Here is a 26,444-nt window from a genome sequence, read left to right as displayed (position 1 = left end):
AATGGAAATGAGAAAAAAAAAAAGGCAGAAAGATTTTGGCAATGCTTCTCCCAAAAGATATACAATAAAACTATATTAATACAGTCATGGCCAAAAGTATTGACACCCCTGCAATTCTGTCAGATAATACTCAGTTTCTTCCTGAAAATGATTGCAAACACAAATTCTTTGGTATTATTATCTTCATTTAATTTGTCTTAAATGAAAAAAACACAAAAGAGAATGAAGCAAAAAGCAAAACACTCATCATTTCACACAAAACTCCAAAAAATGGGCCAGACAAAAGTATTGGCACCCTCAGCCTAATACTTGGTTGCACAACCTTTAGCCAAAATAACTGTGACCAACCGCTTCCGGTAACCATCAATGAGTTTCTTACAATGCTCTGCTGGAATATTAGACCATTCTTCTTTGGCAAACTGCTCCAGGTCCCTGATATTTGAAGGGTGCCTTCTCCAAACTGCCATTTTTAGATCTCTCCACAGGTGTTCTATGGGATTCAGGTCTGGACTCATTGCTGGCCACCTTAGAAGTCTCCAGTGCTTTCTCTCAAACCATTTTCTAGTGCTTTTTGAAGTGTGTTTTGGGTCATTGTCCTGCTGGAAGACCCATGACCTCTGAGGGAGACCCAGCTTTCTCACACTGGGCCCTACATTATGCTGCAAAATTTGTTAGTAGTCTTCAGACTTCATAATGCCATGCACACGGTCAAGCAGTCCAGTGCTAGAGGCAGCAAAGCAACCCCAAGACATCAGGGAACCTCCACCATGTTTGACTGTAGGGACAGTGTTCTTTTCTTTGAATGCCTCTTTTTTTCTCATGTAAACTCTATGTTGATGCCTTTGCCCAAAAAGCTCTACTTTTGTCTCATCTGACCAGAGAACATTCTTCCAAAACGTTTTAGGCTTTTTCGGGTAAGTTTTGACAAACTCCAGCCTGGCTTTTTTATATCTCAGGGTCAGAAGTGGGGTCTTCTTGGGTCTCCTACCATACAGTCCCTTTTCATTCAGACGCTGACGGATAGTAGGGGTTGACACTGTTGTACCCTCGGCCTGCAGGGCAGCTTGAACTTGTTTGGATGTTAGTCGAGGTTCCTTATCCAACATCCGCACAATCTTGCGTTGAAATCTCTTGTCAATTTTTCTTTTCCGTCCACATCTAGGGAGGTTAGCCACGGTGCCATGGGCTTTAAACTTCTTGATGACACTGCACACGGTAGACACAGGAACATTCAGGTCTTTGGAGATGGACTTGTAGCCTTGAGATTGCTCATGCTTCCTCACAATTTGGTTTCTCAGGTCCTCAGACAGTTCTTTGGTCTTCTTTCTTTTCTCCATGCATACAAAACCATTTTTTTTTAGGGACCACCTCACATTTGAAGTCATTTTGAGGGTTCTATATGGCTGAAAATACCCAAAAGTGACACCATTCTAAAAACTGCACCCCTCAAGGTGCTCGAAACCACATTCAAGAAGTTTATTAACCCTTCAGGTGTTTCACAGCAGCAGAAGCAACATGGAAGTAAAAAAATGAACATTTAACTTTTTAGTCACAAAAATGATCTTTTAGCAACAATTTTTTTATTTTCCCAAGGGTAAAAGGAGAAACTGGACCACGAACATTGTTGTCCAGTTTGTCCTGAGTACGCCGATACCTCATATGTGGGGGTAAACCACTGTTTGGGCGCACGGCAGGGCTCGGAAGGGAAGGAGCGCCATTTGACTTTTTGAATGAAAAATTGGCTCCAATCTTTAGCGGACACCATGTCGCGTTTGGAGAGCCCCCGTGTGCCTAAACATTGGAGCTCCCCCACAAGTGACCCCATTTTGGAAACTAGACCCCCCAAGGAACTTATCTAGAAGCATAGTGAGCACTTTAAACCCCCAGGTGCTTCACAAATTGATCCGTAAAAATTAAAAAGTACTTTTTTTTCACAAAAAAATTATTTTAGCCTCCATTTTTTCATTTTCACATGGGCAACAGGATAAAATGGATCCTAAAATTTGTTGGGCAATTTCTCCTGAGTACACCGATACCTCACATGTGGGGGTAAACCACTGTTTGGGCACATGGTAAGGCTCGGAAGGGAAGGAGCGCCATTTGACTTTTTGAATGAAAAATTATCTCCATCGCTAGCGGACACCATGTCACGTTTGGAGAGCCCCTGTGTGCCTAAACATTGGAGCTCCCCTACAAGTGACCCCATTTTGGAAACTAGACCCCCCAAGGAACTTATCTAGATGTGTGGTGAGCACGTTCAACCCCCAAGTGCTTCACAGAAGTTTACAACGCAGAGCCGTGAAAATAAAAAAATCATTTTTCTTTCCTCAAAAAAGATGTTTTAGCAAGCAATTTTTTATTTTCACAAGGGTAACAGGTGAAATTTGACACCAACAGTTATTGCCCAGTTTGTCCTGAGTACGCTGGTACCCCATATGTGGGGGTAAACCACTGTTTGGGCGCACGTCGGGGCTTGGAAGGGAGGGAGCACCATTTGACTTTTTGAACGCAAGATTGGCTGGAATCAATGGTGGTGCCATGTTGCGTTTGGAGACCCCTGATGTGCCCAAACAGTGGAAACCCCTCAATTCTAACTTCAACACTAACCCCAACACACCCCTAAACCTAATCCCAACTGTAGCCATAACCCTAATCACAACCCTAACCCCAACACACCCCTAACTACAACCCTAACCCCAACACACCCGTAACCCTAATCCCAACCCTAACCCCAACCCTAACCACAACTGTAACCCCAACACACTCCTAACCCTATCCGTAACCCTAACCACAAGCCTAATCTTAACCCTATTTCCAACCCTAGCCCTAATTCCAACCCTAACCCTAAGGCTAATGTGCCCACATTGCGGGTAAAAGGCACTGCGTTTTACCTGCGGATTTCCAGTGTTTTTTTGTGCGGATTTCACCTGCGGATTCCTATTGAGGAACAGGTGTAAAACGCTGCAGAATCCGCACAAAGAATTGACATGCTGCGGAAAATACAACGCAGAGTTTCCGCACGGAATTTTCCGCACCATAGGCACAGCGGATTTGGTTTTCCATAGGTGAACATGGTACTGTAAACCTGATGGAAAACTGCTACGAATTCGCAGCGGCCAATCCGCTGCGGATCCGCGGCCAATCCGCTGCGGATCCGCAGCCAAATCCGCACTGTGTGCACATGCCCTACCCCTAACCCTACCCCTAACCCTAGTTCTAACCCTAACCCTAGTGGAAAAAGAAAAAAATATATTTTCTTTTTTTTATTATTGTCCCTACCTATGGGGGTGATAAAGGGGGGGGGGGGGGGGTCATTTACTATTTTTTTTATTTTGATCACTGTGATATAACCTATACCTGGAACGAATCTGCCGGACGGCAGATTCGGCGGACGCACTGCGCATGCGCCCGCCATTTTGGAAGATGGCGGCGCCCATGGAGAAGACGGATGGACACTGGGAGCCTCGGTAAGTATAAGGGGGTGGAGATCGGGGCACGGGGGGGGGGGGGCGTCGGAGCACGGGGGGTGGCATAGGAGCACGGGGGGAGCGGAGCACAAGACGGAGGGGAGCGGACCACAGATCGGTGGCTTGGGGGGGGGCGATCGGTGGGGGGGGGGGGGGTCACATCAGTGTTTCCAGCCATGGCCGATGATACTGCAGCATCGGCCATGGCTGGATTGTAATATTTCACCAGTTTTTTTAGGTGAAATATTACAAATCGCTCTGATTGGCTGTTGAAAGTGAAACTGCCAATCAGAGCGATCGTAGCCACGGGGGGGTGAAGCCACCTCTGCCCAACCATGGGGTTGATCACAAGAGCGGTAGAACAATAAGCCACATATTTGGTTTGGTAGTTGGTGCTGTGTCTTGTGAAAAGCTAGGATCTGTTGCTGCGGCCATGTCCTGGTGCCAGTGTATGGACTATTGGAGATCTGAGATCAATTGCCAAGTGGGATTGTGAGGTCTTGCCCACCCTGCTGGATTTGAGGAACTAGTCTAGGGACGGTTGTTGCATTTTCCTTGGCGTCGGATTACCAAGTGGCACCCCCCAATTTGTTCCTTTTGTTGTGGCCACATTGGTGACTCTAAGGAACCAGATCTATGTTTGGTGTTATATTCTCACAGTCCCAATAAAGGTCTTTTGGATGGTTCACCGACCTGCTGTCACTGCCTGCTATGTCACACACAATATTTTTTAGTATACTTGAATTACAAGTTCCCTTTCCTTCTCTCACTACACCATCTGCTTTTCTTTTTTATACTACTTCCTTTTTTGATGATGCATTGTTTGAGAATCCCAGCAGCGTCTGCCCCATCACAGAAATGAAGGATCATCAGTGATGCCCGTTTCCGAGGCTGAACTAGTCCATTTGAGATGTGCACAATGACAGTGCACACTCCTTTGCTGGATCAGATCAACAGTAAGAAGCCAGCAACAAAGCATACGTAAGTGCACGGTGTAAGAATAACCGGCGTGCAAGGACCAGCTCTTCTCCCCCTCCTCCCAGTGACATGACTTGTGAGGGCGCTACTGGTCTTTGCACGCTGGTGACAGAGCGTACTGTCATTTTACATATCGCACAGTTCACATCACGCGGGGACTTGCCAAGCACCTGAAACAAAGGTCACTGATGATGCTTAGTTTCAGCGAGGGGGCAGAGGTTGTGGAGCATTAAGATAGTGTAGTGAGGGAAGATAGGTGAATTTTTAATTCAAGTATATTAGTTTGATTATGGAATTAAATAGATCTGGATTTAGGAGAAAAATTACTTTGTATATCGGACCACCCCTTCAATACATATTGCCCACTATGGTAAATGACACATTGGAAGAACGGATTTTCATACCCAAGTGATCTTCTGCTGTCCCGGTTGGCGGGAAATTATTGTCACTTGATGTCCTCTACTTTTAAGTAACTTGGAAAATGACTGGCCAATAAACCCACTGCCGCCTCCTAGAAAGAGAAAAAGGAAAGAGGAACTTTAAGGCCATGTTCACACAATCAATATTTTACCTCAGAATTTGTAGCCAAAAGGAGAGGAACAAACAGAGGAAAAGTAGAATAGAAACACGTCACCACTTCTGTATTTATCACCCACTCCTGGATTTGGCTTATAAAGACTGATCTAAAATACTGATCATGTGAACATGGCCTTACCAGCAGACTGGTCAAGGCAATCAATGGCAACAAAAATGGCAGGAGATGCTTTCAAACGGTTACCGAGGTAAGTGAGATTCAGTCAGCGGGCTCACCTAGTCCTTATATAACTATGTATATTTAAAGATGGAGTCCAGGATCAGCAACAGACGGGCTCCACTGTGGGGTGGAAAGGCTAACGACCCTCCAGTATGCTTTATACAGATCTGATTGCGGTAATGCAATAGGGACGGACTTGTAAGGCCGCGTTCACATCACCTTTTTGTTACACATTCATGGCTGCATAGGGGCGCCAGTCTGAAACCCTGGAAAGTGTGATTCCGGCTGACCCACCGACACGGCCGCTGACCTTAATGAAGCAGAAGGAGTCACTTTGTAACAAGTCTGACCTTTTCGGAAGTATCCACTTTTTTTAAAAAGGGCACAAACGTGGTGGACTGCATTATTGCCAGAGTCAGGAGACCACAAAGGGACAGAGTCTTCATTATTACAGGGAATGGCCCGGTCACCAGATACGGAGCCACATTGTGATGTGAACACGGCCGAATATGAGCAAGCACCAGAGTGATCGGCAAAGGTCCAGCTAGTACATTGTGAAGGCTCCTAATGAAGGACAGCAAGCAGAGATCTTACAGCCAGGAGGGACAGACACACAGGAAAACCGCATTACACCACAAACAGATCCGGGTTGTGGCTCCATAGCGCCTCTGAGCGGCTCACTATGGAGCGTCCATGCGCCACACACCCTCCTGCCTCACAGGACAAGCACCATAGTGGAGGAACTTGTATACACAGGTGTGACCAGGACTATGGAGGTCCGAGAGCGACTAACCACCTGTGTGTACAGCAGCCCCTTCCTCACACGGCGGTACTGGCCACAGCAGCACCTTCCGCTATAGCTCCATGTCCGCTCACCGAGGAGCACCCGCATAGCTGCTGCCGTCACCGAGCCGTGCGCCTGCTTTCCATAGGAGACAGTACTGCGGGTCACTCTGACTTATCACGCCATCTGCAGGCTGTTATATCACAAGAGCTGCCGGCTAGCTGTATGGCTGGGTCTCTGTAAGGAGCCGCTGAAAAGGATGTACCTGATATTTAACAATGCAAGTTTGAACACGGCAAAATGGCCGCCACTGACCAAAACAGAAGACACTTTTTACGTAGCTTTCTCAGTCCGCTCTCACTCTACTGTAAGGGAGTGCTGGTGATCGAAATAACCATAGAGGCGGGTTATATAAGGGAGAAGAGCGGCTATGGACGGGTATGTCATCTCAGCGGCTCGCTAGTAGTGATGGGTAAAATGCGATTTTTGGGTGAGCCGACTCTTTTGGATCGGCTCACCAAAAAGAACCGGTTCTTTTGGCTCCCAAAATGGCTCTTCATTTTTTACCTTTGCATTTTAATTTACAGCCAAATTCTGGAATGTTTTAATCCATCATTTTAGCAAAAATCTTCACACATGGCCATTTATGACATAAAAGAGTATAATTTCCAGAATAACCAGATTTTATATTATTTGCTGTAAAAAGTAACAAACACAAAATCAACCTGCAAATCAGCAACATAATACGACTTTGCACGTAGCCTTACAGTGACACATTTTAGGCCATGTTCACACTGGGCGGAATTGATGGTCTCAAGATGTGATAGCAACTTTAAGAATTGACACATACACTAATTCCAACAGTCTGTCACATAGAGTACAGTTTGTTTTTGTGAACTTTAATGTGAATGGGCAGGCAGGCAGGCTTGAGGGCAATGGGGGAGGCTAGGCTGTGAGTACTGCATGCATGCAGCAGGTGGCCGCAACGGGCAGGAGGATGCATTGTCAGTCTCCGCTTTGGGGTTGTGGTTAAATAGGATCAGTGACTGTCTGTGGAACTGGCAAGGAGCCGTTTAAAATTTATATGGCTCCTTGCCAGGAGCCGACTCATATGGTTCACTATAAAGAGCCGGCTCTTTGAGCCGGCTCATTCAGGAGCTACCCATCACTACTCGCTAGTAGTGCCCTCCTGTGTCCACTAAGGTGGAAGCGTTTTATTTTCACTAGTTTGGCGTTTCTAATTGCAAATGTGTTTTTGAATAAGATATTATCAATCACCTCCTTTATTACCTGGCTGTCTATCATCTATCTATCTATCTATCTATCTATCTATTATCTATCTATCATCTATATCTGTGTATCTAGCTATCTATTATCTATCTATGTATTATCTATCTATTATCTATCTATGTATTATCTATCTATTATCTATCTATAGCTCTATCTGTCTTCAAATTCAAAGAAGCTGGATTAGCATGACCAAATAAACATTAGTTTTGCTATAGCATGAGTACAGTAGGGAAAAGGGATAGGGACTGTGGGGATGATGGGTAGGGGCTGTAGGAACAATGAATGAGGCACATCCAAAGTGGGTGCTATGGAAGTCCATGGCATCTCATAGTTGTCTTTCTTGCAGCCTATGGTATGTGCTCACATATTGCCCGGCTATCTCCACAGCGCTCTTTTCCTCCACCAGTAGGATATACGTTCTCTCTTGCTCCTTCATGGAGCTGAAATTTGGGGAAATATCAGAGTCTCCTTAAGTGACTATTCTTCACTGCTGAGTATTTGGTGCAGTGTAGCAGGAAGTGAGTCTCATCCTCTAGGGCCTCCCAGTCACAGTGTGGGCACGGCCTGTCCTCCCTGGGCTTGTAGCATTGCCTGTGCTGGACAAACTAGATCGTCAGTTTGTGGGCACGGAGTATAAACCAGTTCAGGATCTTGCAATCTCTGGGTTCCGGGACTTTCTCCAGAAATGAAACCAGTCTGCAGACTCCGGTACAAGGTCAGTTTTTGTGAGATGCGAATATTGTTTCTCCAGTCACTGACGTATCTCTCTTGGTCCTCGTCTAACTTCTTCCAGATTCTGACTTTTGTCATGCTGCTATGGTTGACGTTTCGGTCAGGTTGGGCGAGCTGTTCTGGGGATCCTGGTTCGTTTGCCCCCCTTACATGTAGCAGGGCTTTATGATGATGGGAGCTCAGACTGCTACTATGTAGGTAAGCCTGGAAGGACACAACCCTACTCATGACCGCTATGTGCTATGGGAATCTACCCAGTTCAGCCAGACAGGCCCTGTTAGTAGTGCTCTGATGGACTTGGAGAAGGTGCTTACAGAATTCCAGGTGGAATATTTCTGTTGGGCTGAAATCCCACCTTGACCATCCTGGGTATGTGTGAGGGTCCCAGACTTAATTACCATACAGGAGGATTGGGGCAATGATGGCATTGAATAATTTTAGCCAGACCCTCACCGGCGTCAGATGGTAGAGTTTCCTTCTGATGGCATAGAAGGTTTTGCAGGCCTTGTCCTTTCAGGGTCTCTATGGCTTGTTTGAAGTTGCCTGATTGGTGAATTTCCAGGCCCAGGTAGGTCTATTTGTCCATTCCTGTAACAGCGCAGTTGTTTAGAACAAATGAAGGGTGCTGGTCCGATCTTGTCTTTTGCCTCTGGAAAGCCATGATAATTGATTTTCTTTGGGTTGATGGGTAGTGTCCATGTGGAGCTGAATTTCTCCAAGATTTTCAGGCGGTCTTGGAGACTTTTCTCAGTTAGTGACAGCAGCTGTAGGTCATCTGCAGACAGGAGGAATTTCACCTTGGCGTCATGGAGTGTACGGCCTGGTGCCGTGGAGGATTCCAGAACAGTGGCCAGTTCATTGATGTAGATTTTGAGAGTTGGATTTAGGCTGCAGCCCTGTCTGCTTCCTCAGCTCTGCTGGAAATAAGCCATTCTTTTCCCATTCACCCTCACACTGCAACTTTTCTCGGTGTAGGAGCTTTTAATTATACATCATATGAATTTCCTCCGCTCTCCAGCAGTTTCAAAAACAAGCCCAGGTGCCATACTGAGTAAAAGGCCTTTTTAACTCCTTTCCGACATTGGGTGTAATAATACGCCAATGCTGGACACCCTCCCTTTGAAGTGGGATCAGGCGCTGAGTCCACATCTTTTCTGGCACATGACAGCTGTTTTAAACAGCTGACATTTGCCGCTAACAGCCGCAGAAGGAATCGTGATCCACCCACGTTTGTTAACTCATTAAATGCCTCTGTCAAACTCTGACAGCGGCATTTAACTTGCGCTTCAGGCAATCCCGTCCATCATCGTCCATGTCACATTACCGCCGGTCACCGATGGGTTGACATGACAACCAGAGGTCTCCAGCAGACCTCTATGGTTGTCACTGCTGGATTGCTATGAACGATCTGATCATCGCCTGTATGTAGCAGAGGCGATCTGGTTATGGCAGCTTCTAGTCTCCCATGGAGACTATTGAAGCATGGCAAAAGTAAAAAAAAAGTTTTTAAGAATATTAAAAAAAATATATAAAAGTTCAAATCACCCCCCTTTTGACCCATTCGAAATAAAGCAATAAAAAAAAAAAATCAAATATACACATATTTGGTATCGCAGTGTTCAAAATCGCCCGATCTATCAGTATAAAAAAGAATTAACCCGACTGCTAAATGGCGTAACGAGAAAAAAAGTCAAAAGAATTATGTTTTTTGGTCGCCGCAATATTGCATTAAAATGCAATAACGGGCGATCAAAAGATTGTATCTGCACCAAAATGGTATCTTTAAAAACGTCAGCTCAGTACACAAAAACACGGCACAATTTTTTTTTTTGTTTTAACAAACTTTAGATTTTTATTTCACCGCTTAGATAAAAAAGAACCTAGTCATCTTTGGTGTCTATGAACTCGTAATGACCTGGAGAATCATAATGGCAGGTCAGTTTTACAGTTTAGTGAACCTAGTAAAAAAGACAAACAACAAATAAGTGTGGGAATGCACTTTTTTTGCAAGTTCACCACACTTGGAATTTGTTTCCCGTTTTCTACTACACGACATGGTAAAATCAATGATATTGTTCAAAAGTACAACTCGTCCTGAAAAAAATAAGCCCGACATGGCCATATTGATGGAAAAATAAAAAAGTTATGGCTCTGGGAAGAAGGGGAGAAAAAACGAAAATGCAAAAAAGATAATACCTCCTGTCGTTAAGGGGTTAAAGACATCGTTTTCCACTCATCACCCTTCCAGATGTGTATCAAATTGTAATCCCCTCTAAGGTCAAGTTTAGAGAACAACCTGGCCCCCAGAAGCTGATTATATAGAGTGGAGAGCTCCCACTTGGAGCCTGAAATCCACCGTTACGGTCTTGGCCAAATTCCAGACCAATGGTGTCTTGTCAAGGGTGAAGATTTGACTGGATCTTTCAAAACTAACTGTCCCTAATCTTAGACTAGGTTCCCATTGCGTTTTAGTGTGAGCGCTAACGGACAGCGTTGCATGGTGAAATTAATGCCGTGCAACGCGTCCGTTAGCGCTCCCATTGCCAGCAATGTTAAAGCGCATTGCTAGCGCGTGTCATTTTCGGCACGCGCTAGCGATGTGCCGTTCTTTTGTAGCGCGCCTCGGACGCTGTGCTTAGGGCCGGCGCTTACACAGTGCAGGGAAGCTGAAGGCGAGGGACGCGACAGACACGGCAATGTAAGTATGTAGTGTTTGGTTTTTTTTACATTTACACTGGTAACCAGGGTAAACATCGGGTTACTAAGCGCGGCCCTGCGCTTAGTAACCCGATGGTTACTAAGCGCGGCCCTGCGCTTAGTAACCCGATGGTTACCCTGGTTACCCGGGGACTTCGGCATCGTTGGTCGCTGGAGAGCTGTCTGTGTGACAGCTCTCCAGCGACCACACAGCGACGCTGCAGCGATCGGCATCGTTGTCTAGATCGCTGCAGCGTCGCTTAATGTGACGGTACCTTTACTCCCAACCCACCTCTGTACCTTCTTCTTCCTCTCCAGAGCCCATGCAGGTAGATCGTCTCAAGCCCGCAGAACTTTGCCGCAAGGAGAGACTCGCACAGGGCCTTTGCTTCTATTGCGGCAGCGCTTCTCATCTCCTGCGTTCTTGTCCTCTGAAGCCGGGAAACGCCTCTGCCTAGGACAGGTAAGAGAGGTCTTCCTAGGTAACCATGAATCCTCTCCCCCTTTAACTCTTTCTGTTTTATTGCATTTGGGTTCCAGTTGTTTTTCTCTAGAAGCGTACATTGATTCGGGAGCGGCAGGGAATTTTGTACAACTTGAGGCTGTAGAGAGACTTGGGATACCTGTCAGATCCTTGGAGACTCCTTGGCAAGTAGCTTCAGTGCACGGTCAGCCTTTGCGGGAGACCATCAACCTGGTTACCGAAGAACTGGAACTTCAAATTGGAGCTTTACACCGAGAGAGATTGGCTTTCTACGTTCTGCCTTTGTTGTCTCACACTTTCCTTTTGGGACTCCCTTGGTTAAGAAGTCATGAACCCACCTTGGATTGGCGCATCGGTGACATTCTACGTTGGGGACATTCTTGTCAGAATAAGTGTCTGCTTCCCATTCTGCCTGCTGGATCCTCGCGGTCTGCTCCTGAATCTGCAAATCTACCTTCGGCTTATTGCTCTTTTTCGGATGCCTTCAACAAGAAAGAGGCAGAGACTTTACCACCGCATCGACCATATGATTGTTCAATCGATCTCATTCCAGGTTCTTCTCCTCCCAGAGGTCGCATCTATCCTCTATCACCGTCCGAAACTCAAGCCATGTCTGAGTACGTACAAGAGAACCTGGCCAGGGGTTTATTCGGAAATCCTCTTCACCAGCAGGAGCAGGTTTCTTCTTTGTCAAGAAGAAGGATGGTTCCCTTCGTCCCTGCATTGATTACCGGGGTCTCAATAATATCACTATCAAGAACAAGTACCCACTCCCCCTCATTCCTGAACTCTTTGATCGTCTGCGTGGTGCTCGAATATTCTCTAAACTGGATCTCCGAGGTGCATACAATTTAATCTGTATCCGCTCAGGAGACGAATGGATAACTGCCTTCAACACCAGAGACGGTCACTACGAGTACTTGGTAATGCCATTTGGTCTGTGCAATGCTCCCGCTATCTTCCAGGAGTTTGTCAATGACATCTCTCGGGATCTACTGTATACCTGCGTTGTGGTTTACCTTGACGATACTCTTGTGTACTCTCCCGATCTGTCTTCACATAGAAACCATGTTCGTCTTGTACTTCAGTGGCTTAGGGAGAATCGTCTGTACGCCAAACTTGAGAAGTGCGCTTTTGAGCAATCGTCTCTTCCGTTCTTGGGCTTCATCGTCTCCGATTCCGGTTTGCGCATGGATCCGGGAAAAGTTTCTGTCGTGCTCAACTGGCCGCGTCCGCTTGGAGTCAAGGCAATTCAGCGATTTCTGGGATTCGCGAATTATTACCAGCAGTTTATTCCTCACTTTTCCACTTTGTCCACTTCCATCTCCGCTCTAATAAGAAAAGGGGCTAATCCACACCACTGGTCAACTGGCGCTGAGAAGGCTTTCCTATCTCTCAAGCAAGCTTTTGCCTCAGCTCCTATTCTTCAACGTCCAGAAGCTAATAAACCTTTTATTCTCGAAGTCGATGCTTCCGCCACAGGGGCCGGAGCAGTTCTTTCTCAGAAGTCTTCTACTGGTTGCCTTGCTCCTTGTGGTTTTTTTTCCAAGACCTTCTCCTCAGCCGAGAGGAACTACTCCATCGGAGACAGAGAACTTTTGGCCATCAAATTGGCACTGGAGGAGTGGAGGTATCTTTTGGAAGGAGCCGTGCATCCCTTTGTGATCTATACGGATCATAAGAACTTGGCATACATTCATTCTGCGCACAGACTAAATCCTAGACAGGCCAGGTGGGCTCTGTTCTTCGCCCGTTTTGACTTTGAGCTTCGTTTTCAGCCCAGTAATAAAAATTTCAAGGCTGACGCATTGTCTAGGTCCTTCTTGTCGGAAGATATCGAGGAGGAGGCCACGCATATCATCAATCCCGCTACGGTCATCACTGTCGCTCCAGTTGACGATAAGAATCAAAGCAGAGGACAGCGCCACATCAGGGAGTGTTAGGCAATAACACACTTTATTCTGCCTCCTGTGGCAACGTTTCGGTCTGAGGACCTTTATCAAGCTCCAGTTGGTCTTACCTCGCTGCCTCCGGGTAAGACTTTTGTGTCTTTGAAGAACAGGCGACGAGTCTTACTATGGGGCCATACCTCCAAGTTGGCAGGTCACGCCGGTCTCAAAAAGACTCTCATCCTGCTGTCCCGCTATTACTGGTGGCCGTCTCTTCCTCAGGATGTCCAAGACTTCGTAGCCTCGTGTCCCTCTTGTGCCAAGAATAAAGTTCCTAGGCAATTACCTACTGGTCGTCTTCGTCCTCTTCCGATTCCTTCCAATCCGTGGCAACACATCGCAATGGATTTTGTTACTGACTTACCCAGTTCTTCTGCTTGCACCGTTATCCTTGTGGTCGTGGATCGTTTCTCTAAGATGGCTCACTTCATCGCTCTTCCAGGCCTACCTTTGGCTCCTGAGTTGGCAAAGATTTTTGTTCACCATATTTTTCGTATTCATGGATTACCACAACATACTGTTTCTGACAGAGGAGTCCAATTCACCGCTCGCTTCTGGTGAGCTCTCTGTAAGTCTATGAACATCTCACTTGATATTTCTTCAGCTTACCATCCGCAGATTAATGGTCAAGTGGAGCGCACAAATCAGATTTTGGTGACTTATCTTCGTCATTTCTCCAATGCTCATCAGAGCAACTGGTCAGATCTACTACCTTGGGCAGAATTTGCTTATAACAATCATACCAGCGAAGCTTCTTCCAAGTCACCATTTTTTATCGTCTATGGTCAGCATCCAGGTCTTCCTCTACCAGTTCCTCCTGTCTCTACTGTACTGGCGGCTGATCTTCTGTCTAGAGAGTTCTCCAGGGTCTGGCAGGAGACCAAGTCCGCTCTTGAATTAGCACAGGATAGAATGAGAAGACATGCAGATAAGAGGCGTCTGGATCCTCCTTTATATCAACCGGGCGATAAGGTCTGGTTATCTTCTAAATTTATCTTAAAGTTCCTTCTCGTAAGCTGGGTCCCCGTTATATTGGCCCTTTTGAGGTGTTGACTCGCATTAATGAAGTCTCTTATAAGCTTAGGTTACCCTCCTCTCTTCGAATTCCCAATTCATTTCATGTGTCTCTCCTAAAACCAGTGGTGTTTAATGGGTACCATGCTTCAGCTCTTTATTCTCCTTCGCCTGCCTCTGCTGATGATGTCTTTGAGGTAAAAGATATTCTCGCTATGAAAAAACTTAGAGGTAGAACTGTTTTTGGTGGATTGGAAGGGTTTCGGTCCGGAAGAGAGGTCCTGGGAGCCTCAGGAGAACATTCAGGCTCCTCGAATTTTGGCTAGGTTTCTTTCCAGCTTAAAACAAGGGGGGCATAAAGAAGGGGGTACTGTTACATCCTCGCTTTCTCCGCGGCTTCCTGCTCCCTCTTGCTCTCACCTGTCTTCGGCGCCTCGGCGCGCCTCCTTTGCCGCAGGTTCCCGTCCGGCGTCCTCTCATCTGCGTGCGCGCCCGGACTCTGCTCCTCCCCGGCTGCGCGCACAAGCTCGGTTCAGCGCTGTGCGCGTACGTCGCTGAGAGTGTCCCTGCTGCTCTATCTTCTCCTCTCTTTTCCCTGGAGGACCTCAACCCGGAAGTGCTCTCAGTGCTGGCCTTATTAGTCCGCCTCTTCCTTCAAACCTCGCCTTGTGATCATTTGTACTTGCAACTGACCTTGGCTGCACTGTTGTCCTGCGTCTCATTTGCCTGACCTTGTGCTTCTTTCTTTATTTCCCTAGGTCCTGTCCTAGTCCCTCATCCAGTCTACCTACATGTAGTCCTGCTTGCTTGTCCGCTTCCACTTCACCGTCCCTGCTTCACTCTCCAGCCTGTCCTCAGTTATCTTCCGGATTCGTGCTTCTCTTTTGTACCACTTCATCACCCTTTCTTCCAGCTGCCGTGGCGATAGTGTCTCACGGGTCTGCCCCTAACGCTCCCTGTATAGGGGGCGGTTCCATCTGGTAAGCTTGCCCGTGGGAGGATCGTTGTCACGGTCCAGTGGGTCCACCCCTTCGTTTCTTATTACTTCTCCGTCATTGTCACACTAGTCACAGCAGAAGTAGTTACAGGACTGCACTCGGACGACATCTGAGTGCAGCCTGATTCTTACAACTGAAGGATGATGGACACCAGTCATACTGGAGCAAGTGCCGGGGTCAGGAGCAACAGAATTGCAAGAGTACTGCGCTGAGTGTCCCGGTCCAAATGGAAGAGGCGTGCCGTTCAGCTGGAGGGACACGTCCGGTTTGCGTTTAGTTGGACCATCATTTATTTTTCAACAGGACAATGACCCCAAACACAGCTCCAGGATGTGTAAGGGCTATTTGACCAAGAAGGAGAGTGATGGGGTGTTACGCCAGATGACCTGACCTCCACAGTCACCAGACCTGAACCCAACCGAGATGGTTTGGTGTGAGCTGGACCGCAGAGTGAAGGCAAAAGGGCCAACAAGTGCTAAGCATCTCTGGGAACTCCTTCAAGATTGTTGGAAGACCATTTCGGGTGACTACCTCTTGAAGCTCATCAAGAGAATGCCAAGAGTGTGCAAAGCAGTCATCAAAGCAAAAGGTGTTTACTTTGAAGAACCTAGAATATAAGACATATTTTTAGTTTTTTCACACTTTTTTGCTAAGTATATAACTCCACATGTGTTAATTCATAGTTTTGATGCCTTCAGTGTAACTTTACAATTTTCATAGTCATGAAAATACAGAAAAATCTTTTAATGAGAAGGTGTGTCCAAACTTTTGATCTGTAGTGTATATACCTAAGTCTGCTTAATTATGTATATTGCCATCCCTTATTAAACAGTGCCCCCTCTTGTTATGTACAGCACCGTCCCTTACATATCGGATTATATAGACCGTCCTGTTTTGTTAGATGTATAAGGTAATGACGGCTGATGGAGCATGGGAAAGCTTCTTTTCTAATGGAGGAGGCTGTTGGACTGGTCGTCTGGTCACTGACTCCTCCATTAGCGATCATTTTATATCTAACAAGAGAGGGGAATAATGTTATGATCCGGTGACCTTGGAGCCGCATGAGATTTTATCAGGAGTAGGTGGAACCTATACTGACCGCAATCCCTAAACTGACACCGCAACTAGAAGTAGCCGTGGAATGTACCTAACAATCCTAGACACCTCGACACAACCGGAGGACTAAATACCCCTATAGATGGAAATGGGAATCCTATCTTGCCTCAGAGCAGAACCCCAAAGGATAGACAGCCCCCCACAAATATTGACTGTGAGTATTAGAGGAAAGACACACGCAGGCAGAAAACAGGGTTTAGCAAAAGAGGCCACTCTAGCTAAATAGAAAAGGATAGGACAGAATGCTAAGCGGTCAGTAATAAAACCCTGAAAATATCCACAGCAGATAATACAAAAATTCCACCATCTAACTAAAGACATGGAACGTATATCTGCATCTCCTGAGAATCCAAGTTGACTGGAAAAATCCTGGCACAGTCAAAGCTGGACAAGAAAAAACAATGAATAGCACTGATCTGTAAAGCACACAGCATGTGTGCTGCAGAAACAAAAACCAGACACTTATCTTTGCTGAATTGGCAGCAGGGCAGGAGGAACCAGACTGAGATCCAAACCTTCCAAGAACAATGGACAACTGGCAAGGACTAATGAATCCTGCAACCTTAAATACCCCAGTCAGCACTGCAATCAGCAGGGACACCTGCCCAGGATTGCAACCCAGGGACAACTGTATTACCACCAACAACCACCGGAGGGAACCCAAGAGCAGAATTCACAACAGAATAAACTATGTAAGAGACAGCACTGTACATAACTGCAGAGGAAGCTATATAAGGGATGGCACCATATACAACTAGAGAGGATGGTATGTAATAAGGGACGGTGTTATACATAAAGAGGAAACTATGTAACTAAGGACAGTGTTATACATAGTAAGTGAATACACTGTATACTAAGGGACTGTGTGAGTACACTACATACTAAGGGACTGTGTTATACATAATAATTGAGTACATTATATATTAAGGGACTGTGCTATACATAAGTGAGTACACTACTGTATATACTAAGGGGCTGTGCTATACAGAATAAGGCTACATCCCTATATCTGGGTGCAGTGTTGGTGTGCTGCCTGCTTTTACAGGCACATTGAGCATATCCTATTCTGATCCTCAAAATCGGATAAGAGGACATTCTCTGACCCTCACGGATATCATTCTCAGATCCGTGATTTTTATGTATGTGTGAATGGACCTATAAAACTTTACAAGCCCGTGTGACATCTGATAAAAGAACATGGAAGCACATGGATATTTCACACTAATGTGAGAATGTAGAATAAGGGATTTTACAGATAACATTATCACTCCACAGGGCCGCCATCAGGGCATTACTGCTCTGACTGATGCATGGGGCCCGATCAGCAGAGGGGGCCTGCATCGGGCCCCATCTCTTCTGCTGATCGGGCTCCAGTGGCAGGCTTCTGCCGGTGCAGTAACTGAACCCGCGGACCCGCACGGCAATAGTTAAAGTCACCAGCCAATCGGAGGCTGGCAGCTGAGGTCAGCATGCACATCGCCGGCGTATGACATCATTGTCATTCATCGGCGAGTGCGCGCTTGAAACGCCTGGAAGGAACTTCGCCACAGGAGCGCGGCAAGGTAAGAAGAAAGGTGTTTTATTTTTTTTTAATTGATAGCAGCCCGGGGCAGGATGGGAGACACGGGGGCAGGATGGGAGACACGGGGCAGGATGGGAGACACGGGGGCAGGATTGGAGACACGGGGTCAGGATTGGAGACACGAGGGCAGGATTGGAGACAAGGGGGCAGAATGGAAACCAGGGGCAGAATGGAGACAAGGGGAAGGATTGTAGACACAGGGGGCAGAATGGAGATGGGCAGGATGGAGATGGAGCAGAATGGAGACACGGGGGCAGGATGGAGATGGAGCAGAATGGAGACACGGGGCAGGATTGGAGACAAGGGGCAGAAAGGAGTCAGAGGGCAGGATTGGAGACATGGGGGCAGGATTGGAGACACAAGGGCAGAATGGAGATGGGGCAGAATGGAGACACAGGGGCAGGATTGGAGACACGGGGAAGAATGGAGATGGGGCAGAATGGAGACACGGGGGCAGGATGGAGATGGAACAGAATGGAGACATGGGGGCAGGATTGGAGACATGGGGGCAGGATGAAGACACGGGGGCAGGATTGGAGACACGGGGACAGAATGGGGATGGGGTAGAATGGAGACACGGGGGCAGGATGGAGATGGAGCAGGATAGAGACACGGGGCAGGATTGGAGACACGGGGCAGGATGGAGACATGGGGGCAGGATTGGAGACAGGGGGCAGGATTGGAGACACGGGGCAGGGTAGAGACATGGGGGCAGGATTGGAGACGGGGCAGGATTGGAGACACGGGGGCAGGATTGGAGACACGGGGCAGGATGGGAGATTGGGCAGAATGGAGACAAGGGGCAGAATGGAGACTAGGGGCAGGAATGGAGACATGGGGCAGGATTGGAGACACGGGGGAAGAATGGAGACACGGGGCAGGATTGGAGATGGGAAGGATTGGAGATGGGTGCAGGATTGGAGACACGGGGCAGGATGGGAGACGGGTCAAAATGGAGACATGGGGGCAGGATGAAGACACTGGGGCAGGATGGGAGACACGGGGGCAGGATGGGAGACTCGGGGGCAGGATGGGAGACACTGGGGCAGGATGGGAGACACGAGGGCAGAATGGGAGACATGGGGCAGAAAGGAAACAAGGGGCAGAATGGATACGGGGCAATATTGGAGACACAGGGGCAGAATGGAGACATGGGGGCAGGATGGGAGACATGGGGGCAGGATGGGAGACACGGGGGCAGGATGGGAGACACGGGGGCAGGATTGGAGACGGGGCAGGATTGGAGACACAGGGGGCAGGATGGAGACACAGGGCAGAATGGAGACATGGTGCAGGATGGAGACAGATGGGGCAGGAATATGGGGCAGGATGGAGACAGATGGTGCAGGATCATGGGGCAAGATGGAGACAGATGGGGCAGGATGGAGACAGATGGGGCAGGATCATGGGGCAGGATGGGGAGGTCATATGGGGCAGAATGGGACATCACATGGAGGCAGGATGGGAGAACATATGGCTGAAGCCAGGAATGAAACACACAGGGGCCAGGATGGGGAATATTATTGCTGCAGTGATGTATTTATTTTATTTTTTGAGGATACTGTTTTAAATGGGGGAAGTGGTCCTGTTACTGTGCAGAGCAACACTTCATCTGGTGTAGTTTAGAATTTGGGAAAAAAATAAGTAATGTGTTCTACAAGCTGTGATAGATAACTGTGTTATGTCCTGCAGAGACGAGCCCTGACTGGAATAAGTGATGGTGGTCTGTGCTGGATGAAGTTTAAAAGCGAAGATGAAGGACTTCACCTAGAGACGTCACTGGTGAGTCAGTGTGTTACCTGTACATTGACACTATACACTGTATACTATATACAGCGGTCCTGTGTGCAATGTCACCAGTGATCACTATATTACCTTTACACTATACATATATACAGAGCTCCTGTGTATAATGTCACCAGTGATCACTGTATTACCTTTACACTATACACTATACACTATATACATATATATATACCTGTACACAGACACTGCATAGTAAGTACAGATCTCCTGTGTATAAAGGCACTTATGATGATATTAGAATTGTGTTTTTTATATTACTGATCAGTATTTTAGTATTCAGTCACTATGTGGTGGTAATATGTTGTCCGTACATCATGTGGCGGTATTTGTTCCTTGTATGTGCTATTATTTGGTTACTATGTAGTGGTAATATGTGGTCTGGTCATGGTGTGGTGGTATTTGTTCCTTGTTTGTGGTATTATTGTTCATCATGTGGTGGTAATATGTGATCTGGACATGTTGCGGTGGTATTTGTCCCTTGTATGTGATATTAAATGGGCACTGTAGTGGTAATATGTGGTCTGGACATGGTGTGGTGGTATTTGTTCCTTGTATGTGGTATTATAGGTCACTATGTGGTGCGGTGGTATTTGTCCCCTGTATGTGATATTATTGGTCACTAGATGGTGGCCCGATTCTAACACATCGGGTATTCTAGAATATGTATGTAGTTTATTTATGAAGTTTTCAGAATAATGCAATTTATACACAGGATTCGGCTGGCCGAGTGCGACCAATTAGCGAAGCGTGGTTCAAATTCTGCGCCAATTTGCGGCCGGACTGCTCCTGTCGCTGATAGTTCACGGCCGGCCGCAAACAATCAGTGAAGCCAGGGCCGGCTGCAGGTTTTTGAGGGCCCCCGGGCAAAAGAGTCTCATTGGGCCCCCCTCTTTAACACATACCACGATTCAAGATGCACAGATACAGCAAAGAAATATAGCACAGCCCATGTAGCGTATAACACAGCCCACGTAGTATATAACACAGCCCACATAGTATATAACACAGCCCACGTAGTATATAACACAGCCACGTAGTATATAGTACAGCCATGTAGTATATTGCCCAACCACGTAGTATATAGCACAGCCCACATAGTAAATAGCACAGACACGTAGTATATTTCCCAGCCACGTAGTATATTGCCCAGCCACGTAGTATATAGCACAGACACGTAGTATATAGCACAGACACGTAGTATATTGCCCAGCTACGTAGTATATTTCCCAGCCACGTAGTATATTGCCCAGCCACGTAGTATATAGTACAGACACGTAGTATATTGCCCAGCCACGTAATATATTGCACAGCCACGTAGTATTTTGCACAGCCACGTAGTATTTTGCACAGCCACTTAATATATTGCACAGCCAGGTAGTAGATAGCACAGCCACATAGTATATACAGTGCCTACAAGTAGTATTCAACCCCCTGCAGATTTAGCAGGTTTACACGTTTGGAATTAACTTGGCATTGTGACATTTGGACTGTAGATCAGCCTGGAAGTGTGAAATGCACTGCAGCAAAAAAGAATGTTATTTCTTTGTTTATTTTTTTTTTTAAATTGTGAAAAGTTTTATCAGAGGGTCATTTATTATTCAACCCCCCAGAATTCTGTTTGGTTCCCCTAAAGTATTAAGAAGTAGTTCAGGCACAAAGAACAATGAGCTTCACATGTTTGGATTAATTATCTCTTTTTCCAGCCTTTTCTGACTATTTAAGACCCTCCCCAAACTTGTGAACAGCACTCAAACATGGTCAACATGGGAAAGACAAAGGAGCATTCCAAGGCCATCAGAGACAAGATCGTGAAGGGTCACAAGGCTGGCAAGGGGTACAAAACCCTTTCCAAGGAGTTGGGCCTACCTGTCTCCACTGTTGGGAGCATCATCCGGAAGTGGAAGGCTTATGGAACTACTGTCTTCCACGGCCTGGACAGCCTTTGAAAGTTTCCTCCCATGCCGAGGCCAGGCTTGTCCGAAGAGTCAAGGCTAACCCAAGGACAACAAGGAAGGAGCTCCGGGAAGATCTCATGGCAGTGGGGACATTGGTTTCAGTCAATACCATAAGTAACGTACTCCACCGCAATGGTCTCCGTTCCAGACGAGCCCGTAAGGTACCTTTACTTTCAAAGCGTCATGTCAAGGCTCGTCTACAGTTTGCTCATGATCACTTGGAGGACTCTGAGACTGACTGGTTCAAGGTTCTCTGGTCTGATGAGACCAAGATCGAGATCTTTGGTGCCAACCACACACGTGACGTTTGGAGACTGGATGGCACTGCATACGACCCCAAGAATACCATCCCTACAGTCAAGCATGGTGGTGGCAGCATCATGCTGTGGGGCTGTTTCTCAGCCAAGGGGCCTGACCATCTGGTCCGCATCCATGGGAAGATGGATAGCACGGCCTACCTGGAGATTTTGGCCAAGAACCTCCGCTCCTCCATCAAGGATCTTAAGATGGGTCGTCATTTCATCTTCCAACAAGACAACGACCCAAAGCACACAGCCAAAAAAACCAAGGCCTGGTTCAAGAGGCAAAAAATCAAGGTGTTGCAGTGGCCTAGTCAGTCTCCTGACCTTAACCCAATTGAAAACTTGTGGAAGGAGCTCAAGATTAAAGTCCACATGAGACACCCAAAGAACCTAGATAACTTGGAGAAGATCTGCATGGAGGAGTGGGCCAAGATAACTCCAGAGACCTGTGCCGGCCTGATCAGGTCTTATTATAGACGATTATTAGCTGTAATTGCGAACAAAGGTTATTCCACAAAATATTAAACCTAGGGGTTGAATAATAATTGACCCACACTTTTATGTTTAAAATTTATAAAAATTTAACTGAGCAACAAAACTTTTTGGTTTGTAAGATTTATGCATCTGTTAATAAATCCTGCTCTTGTTTGAAGTTTGAAGGCTCTAACTTATTTGCATCTTATTAAACCTGCTAAATCTGCAGGGGGTTGAATACTACTTGTAGGCATTGTATGTATATATATATATATATATATACCTCCTGACGAAACTGCAGGGGCAGTGAAACGCGCGTCGAGGTGCGCTACGGGTTCACTCACATCGCCCATCCTCCACCATGGCTACAGGTAGTATATACATATCATGATATCCGCCTACTATGTTCATTTCTACTTGTGGGCACTATCATTATCTTGGTATTAGGCACATAGCACTTTAGATGGCAGGGTCAGTTTCTGTGTTCTAAAGACGGTGCACCTGTTCGGTAGTATACTGTGCTTATAAGCATATTACTATTGGAGACATTTCACACTGCTATTTGCAGATACACTATATGTGGGTCTCCATTCTTGATGCTACACCCTTTTACACTATGTCATTAGACATCTATTGCATGCCCCTGCGGCAGGTCTAGGTGTTTCAGTGCCTTACCTATGTAAGTGGTGTTTGACATTTGGGAGATGTTTTGTGGCCCCATTGGCTCTCTGTATAGCACACGGCCGATCCCATTCCCTCCCCTAGGTATAGGGTATTGTTTGTTCATATGTTGTATGTTTATATACTTTTTTGCATTTAATAAATTTATATATTAATTTATACATGTGTACCTTCGTTTGCTCTCTATTGGTATATTGATTTAGTTGAAGGGATCACTCAGTGATCACATGTGGGCTTTTCGCTGGTAGTAATTGCGAACAAAGGTTAGTCCACAAAATATTAAACCTAGGGGTTGAATAATAATTGACCCACACTTTTATGTTTTAAATTTATAAAAATTTAACTGAGCAACAAAACTTTTTGGTTTGTAAGATTTATGCATCTGTTAATAAATCCTGCTCTTGTTTGAAGTTTGAAGGCTCTAACTTATTTGCATCTTATTAAACCTGCTAAATCTGCAGGGGGTTGAATACTACTTGTAGGCACTGTAGCACAGAGACGTAGTATATAACACTGCCCATGCAGTATATAACCCAGGCCACATAGTATAGAGCACAGCAATGTAGTATATTACCCAGCCACCTAATATATACCACAGCCACGTAGTATATAGCACAGCCCACATAGTATATAGCACAGAGATGTAGTATATAACACAGCCCACGCAGTATCTAACACAGCCCACGTAGTATATAGCAATGTGGGCACCATATCCCTGTTAAACATCTTAGAAACAAAAGGATTTTTTTTAAATTTGCTAATTTATTCAAGTGAAAAACAGAAAATCAAATGTGACAGATCAAATAGTAGGCAGTATAAGCGACTGAGTGATTTGACGTTTCGACCCTCCCGGGTCTTACTCTAAAGTCGCACTTAATCCGGGATTTATGAGTGGCTCTTATGGTAGTGAGGATGTTATCCCTGTAGTGTCAAGGGGCAGGTACAGTCTTTTTGATACCAAGTATGGCCTGATAGTTGATTTCTCTCTGAGTATGACCTTGCTGAGGAATAGCAGCGGTGCATCAGCGTCTTGCTGCTGTTTGCATATGCGATTCAAATAGAAAGTTGGTATGTCACTGGAGACAACCTTTCTTGCAGGTGCCAATGTATCAGCCTTAAATTGCTGGTAAGTTGTATGTGGTTTAATGGATTTGCCAGTTCTGGATAAAGCCTTGTAGTGGGGTAACAGCGGCGCAACTGCGTCTTGCTGGTGGACATGTAGGCTTAGTACCCTTAGTGGATGGGGGATAGCGCTCCTGCGTCCTTCCCACAGGACGCAGGAGCGCTATCCCCCATCCACTAAGGGTACTAAGCCTACATGTCCACCAGCAAGACGCAGTTGCGCCGCTGTTACCCCACTACAAGGCTTTATCCAGAACTGGCAAATCCATTAAACCACATACAACTTACCAGCAATTTAAGGCTGATATATTGGCACCTGCAAGAAAGGTTGTCTCCAGTGACATACCAACTTTCTATTTGAATCGCATATGCAAACAGCAGCAAGACGCTGATGCACCGCTGCTATTCCTCAGCAAGGTCATACTCAGAGAGAAATCAACTATCAGGCCATACTTGGTATCAAAAAGACTGTACCTGCCCCTTGACACTACAGGGATAACATCCTCACTACCATAAGAGCCACTCATAAATCCTGGATTAAGTGCGACTTTAGAGTAAGACCCGGGAGGGTCGAAACGTCAAATCACTCAGTCGCTTATACTGCCTACTATTTGATCTGTCACATTTGATTTTCTGTTTTTCACTTGAATAAATTAGCAAATTTAAAAAAATCCTTTTGTTTCTAAGATATTCCACACAGGGAGTGCGGTGGATTTCAATAATACTGATACTAGACCTTACGGTCTGTCTCACCAGCACCCCGATCTAAATTTAGAGTGCAGGCCAAATTATATTTACATATATCCCTGTTAAAAACAGAATTAAAATAAAAAATAGTTATATACTCACCTTCCGTCGGCCCCCGGATCCAGCATTTACCGATGCTCCTCGCAATGCTCCGGTCCCAAGAGTGCATTGCGGTCTCGCGAGATGATGACATGACGTAGCGGTCTCGCAAGACCGCTATGTCATCATCTCGCGAGACCGCAATGCATGGACTGGACCGTCGCCAGGAGCGGGAAAGGCCTGGGCTGGATCCGGGGGCCGACAGAAGGTGAGTATATAATGATTTTTTTATTTATTATTTTTAACATTAGATCTTTTTACTATTGATGCTGCATAGGCAGCATCAATAGTAAAAAGTTGGTCACACAGGGTTAATAGCAGCATTAACGGAGTGCGTTACACCGCAGCATAACGCGTCCCTTAACACTGCCATTAACTTTGTGTGTGCACTGACTGGAGGGGAGTATGGGACGGGCACTGACGGCAGGGGAGTAGTGAGCTGCCATTTCGCGGCCGCACTGTGCCCGTCGCTGATTGGTCGTAGTATATGGACAATGATGATTCCAGAATTCACGGCAGACTGTGCCCGTCGCTGATTGGTCGAGGCAACCATTATGACATCTACGTCGATACTGTGCCCGTCGCTGATTGGTCGAGGCGAATTCGCGGCAGACTGTGCCCGTCGCTGATTGGTCGAGGCGACCTTTATGACATCATCGTCGCCATGCTGTGCCCGTCGCTGATTGGTCGAGGCCTGGCGGCCTCGACCAATCAGACACGCGGGATTTCCAGGACAGACAGACAGACAGACAGACAGAAAAACCCTTAGACAATTATATATATAGATTTTAAAAATTGAAAAATAAATAAGAATATACCTAAATTGTATTGGGTATTTTAACAAATGTTTAATAGGTTAGAGTAGAGTAGGGCCCGGCTAAAAGAGTCTACCTTGTCGTGATGGCAGCTTAAAAAATCTTTTGACTGTGGACAGTTTGAGGGGTGGAGGCGGGGCTGGGGTGGAGCCTGGGCAGAGTCTCAAGGGGGCCCCCGAAAATGTTGCCAGTATGGGACCCCGAAATTCCTAGTGGCAGCCCTGTCACTCCACATCACACAGTTAAGATACAAAATAATATTTACATCCAGGCACTTACCGCTGACGTCTCGTCTGATTATAACAGCTTTCTGCTGTTTCTTTTCCATCTGGTCAGACCTTCATGCCGACATCTCCCAGCCATGACTCGTCTTGTCACGAGGATCATTGCAGCTCTGAAAATAACAAGGTCACATACATTGTATACAGACATGTCTCACCCCCAAATACAGATATGTACCCACCATTAATATACTATTAGCCACGCACCATTAAAAATATAATGTGTTAAGCAGCACTGTGTCCCCATTAACTACACTGCTCCAAAAAATAAAGGGAACACTTAAACAACAGAATATAACTCCAAGTAAATCAAACTT

The 26,444-nt window shown here is 46.2% G+C and overlaps 1 protein-coding gene and 1 long non-coding RNA gene across 3 annotated transcripts in view; one reads left to right on the top strand and one right to left on the bottom strand.

Annotated features, from left to right (window-relative positions):
* Nucleotides 1-26,189, bottom strand: part of SDR39U1 (short chain dehydrogenase/reductase family 39U member 1) — a 42,853-nt gene extending 16,664 nt beyond the window's left edge. The window contains exons 1-2 of one of the 2 annotated variants that reach the window (XM_077298142.1): nucleotides 26,126-26,189; nucleotides 4,850-4,956 (exon numbers count right to left, since the gene is read on the bottom strand). In XM_077298142.1, coding sequence (XP_077154257.1) covers nucleotides 4,850-4,956; nucleotides 26,126-26,174 — 156 coding nt within the window. In that variant the 5' untranslated portion in view covers nucleotides 26,175-26,189. Of the gene's footprint in view, nucleotides 1-4,849; nucleotides 4,957-6,075; nucleotides 6,273-26,125 lie in introns of those variants that run through there. The other variant, XM_077298151.1, reaches the window with a different exon arrangement.
* Nucleotides 6,363-15,851, top strand: LOC143817067 (uncharacterized). The gene is made up of 3 exons (XR_013224061.1): nucleotides 6,363-6,421; nucleotides 11,021-11,165; nucleotides 14,908-15,851. It is a non-coding gene; the product is annotated as an uncharacterized LOC143817067 (long non-coding RNA).
* Nucleotides 26,190-26,444: the final 255 nt, after the last annotated feature.

The sequence above is a fragment of the Ranitomeya variabilis genome, chromosome 1 (assembly GCF_051348905.1).
Source record: "Ranitomeya variabilis isolate aRanVar5 chromosome 1, aRanVar5.hap1, whole genome shotgun sequence".
NCBI lineage: Eukaryota > Metazoa > Chordata > Amphibia > Anura > Dendrobatidae > Ranitomeya > Ranitomeya variabilis.
The sequence above is the reverse complement of the archived record's forward strand: the minus strand, read 5'-3'. Positions and strand labels throughout refer to the sequence as shown.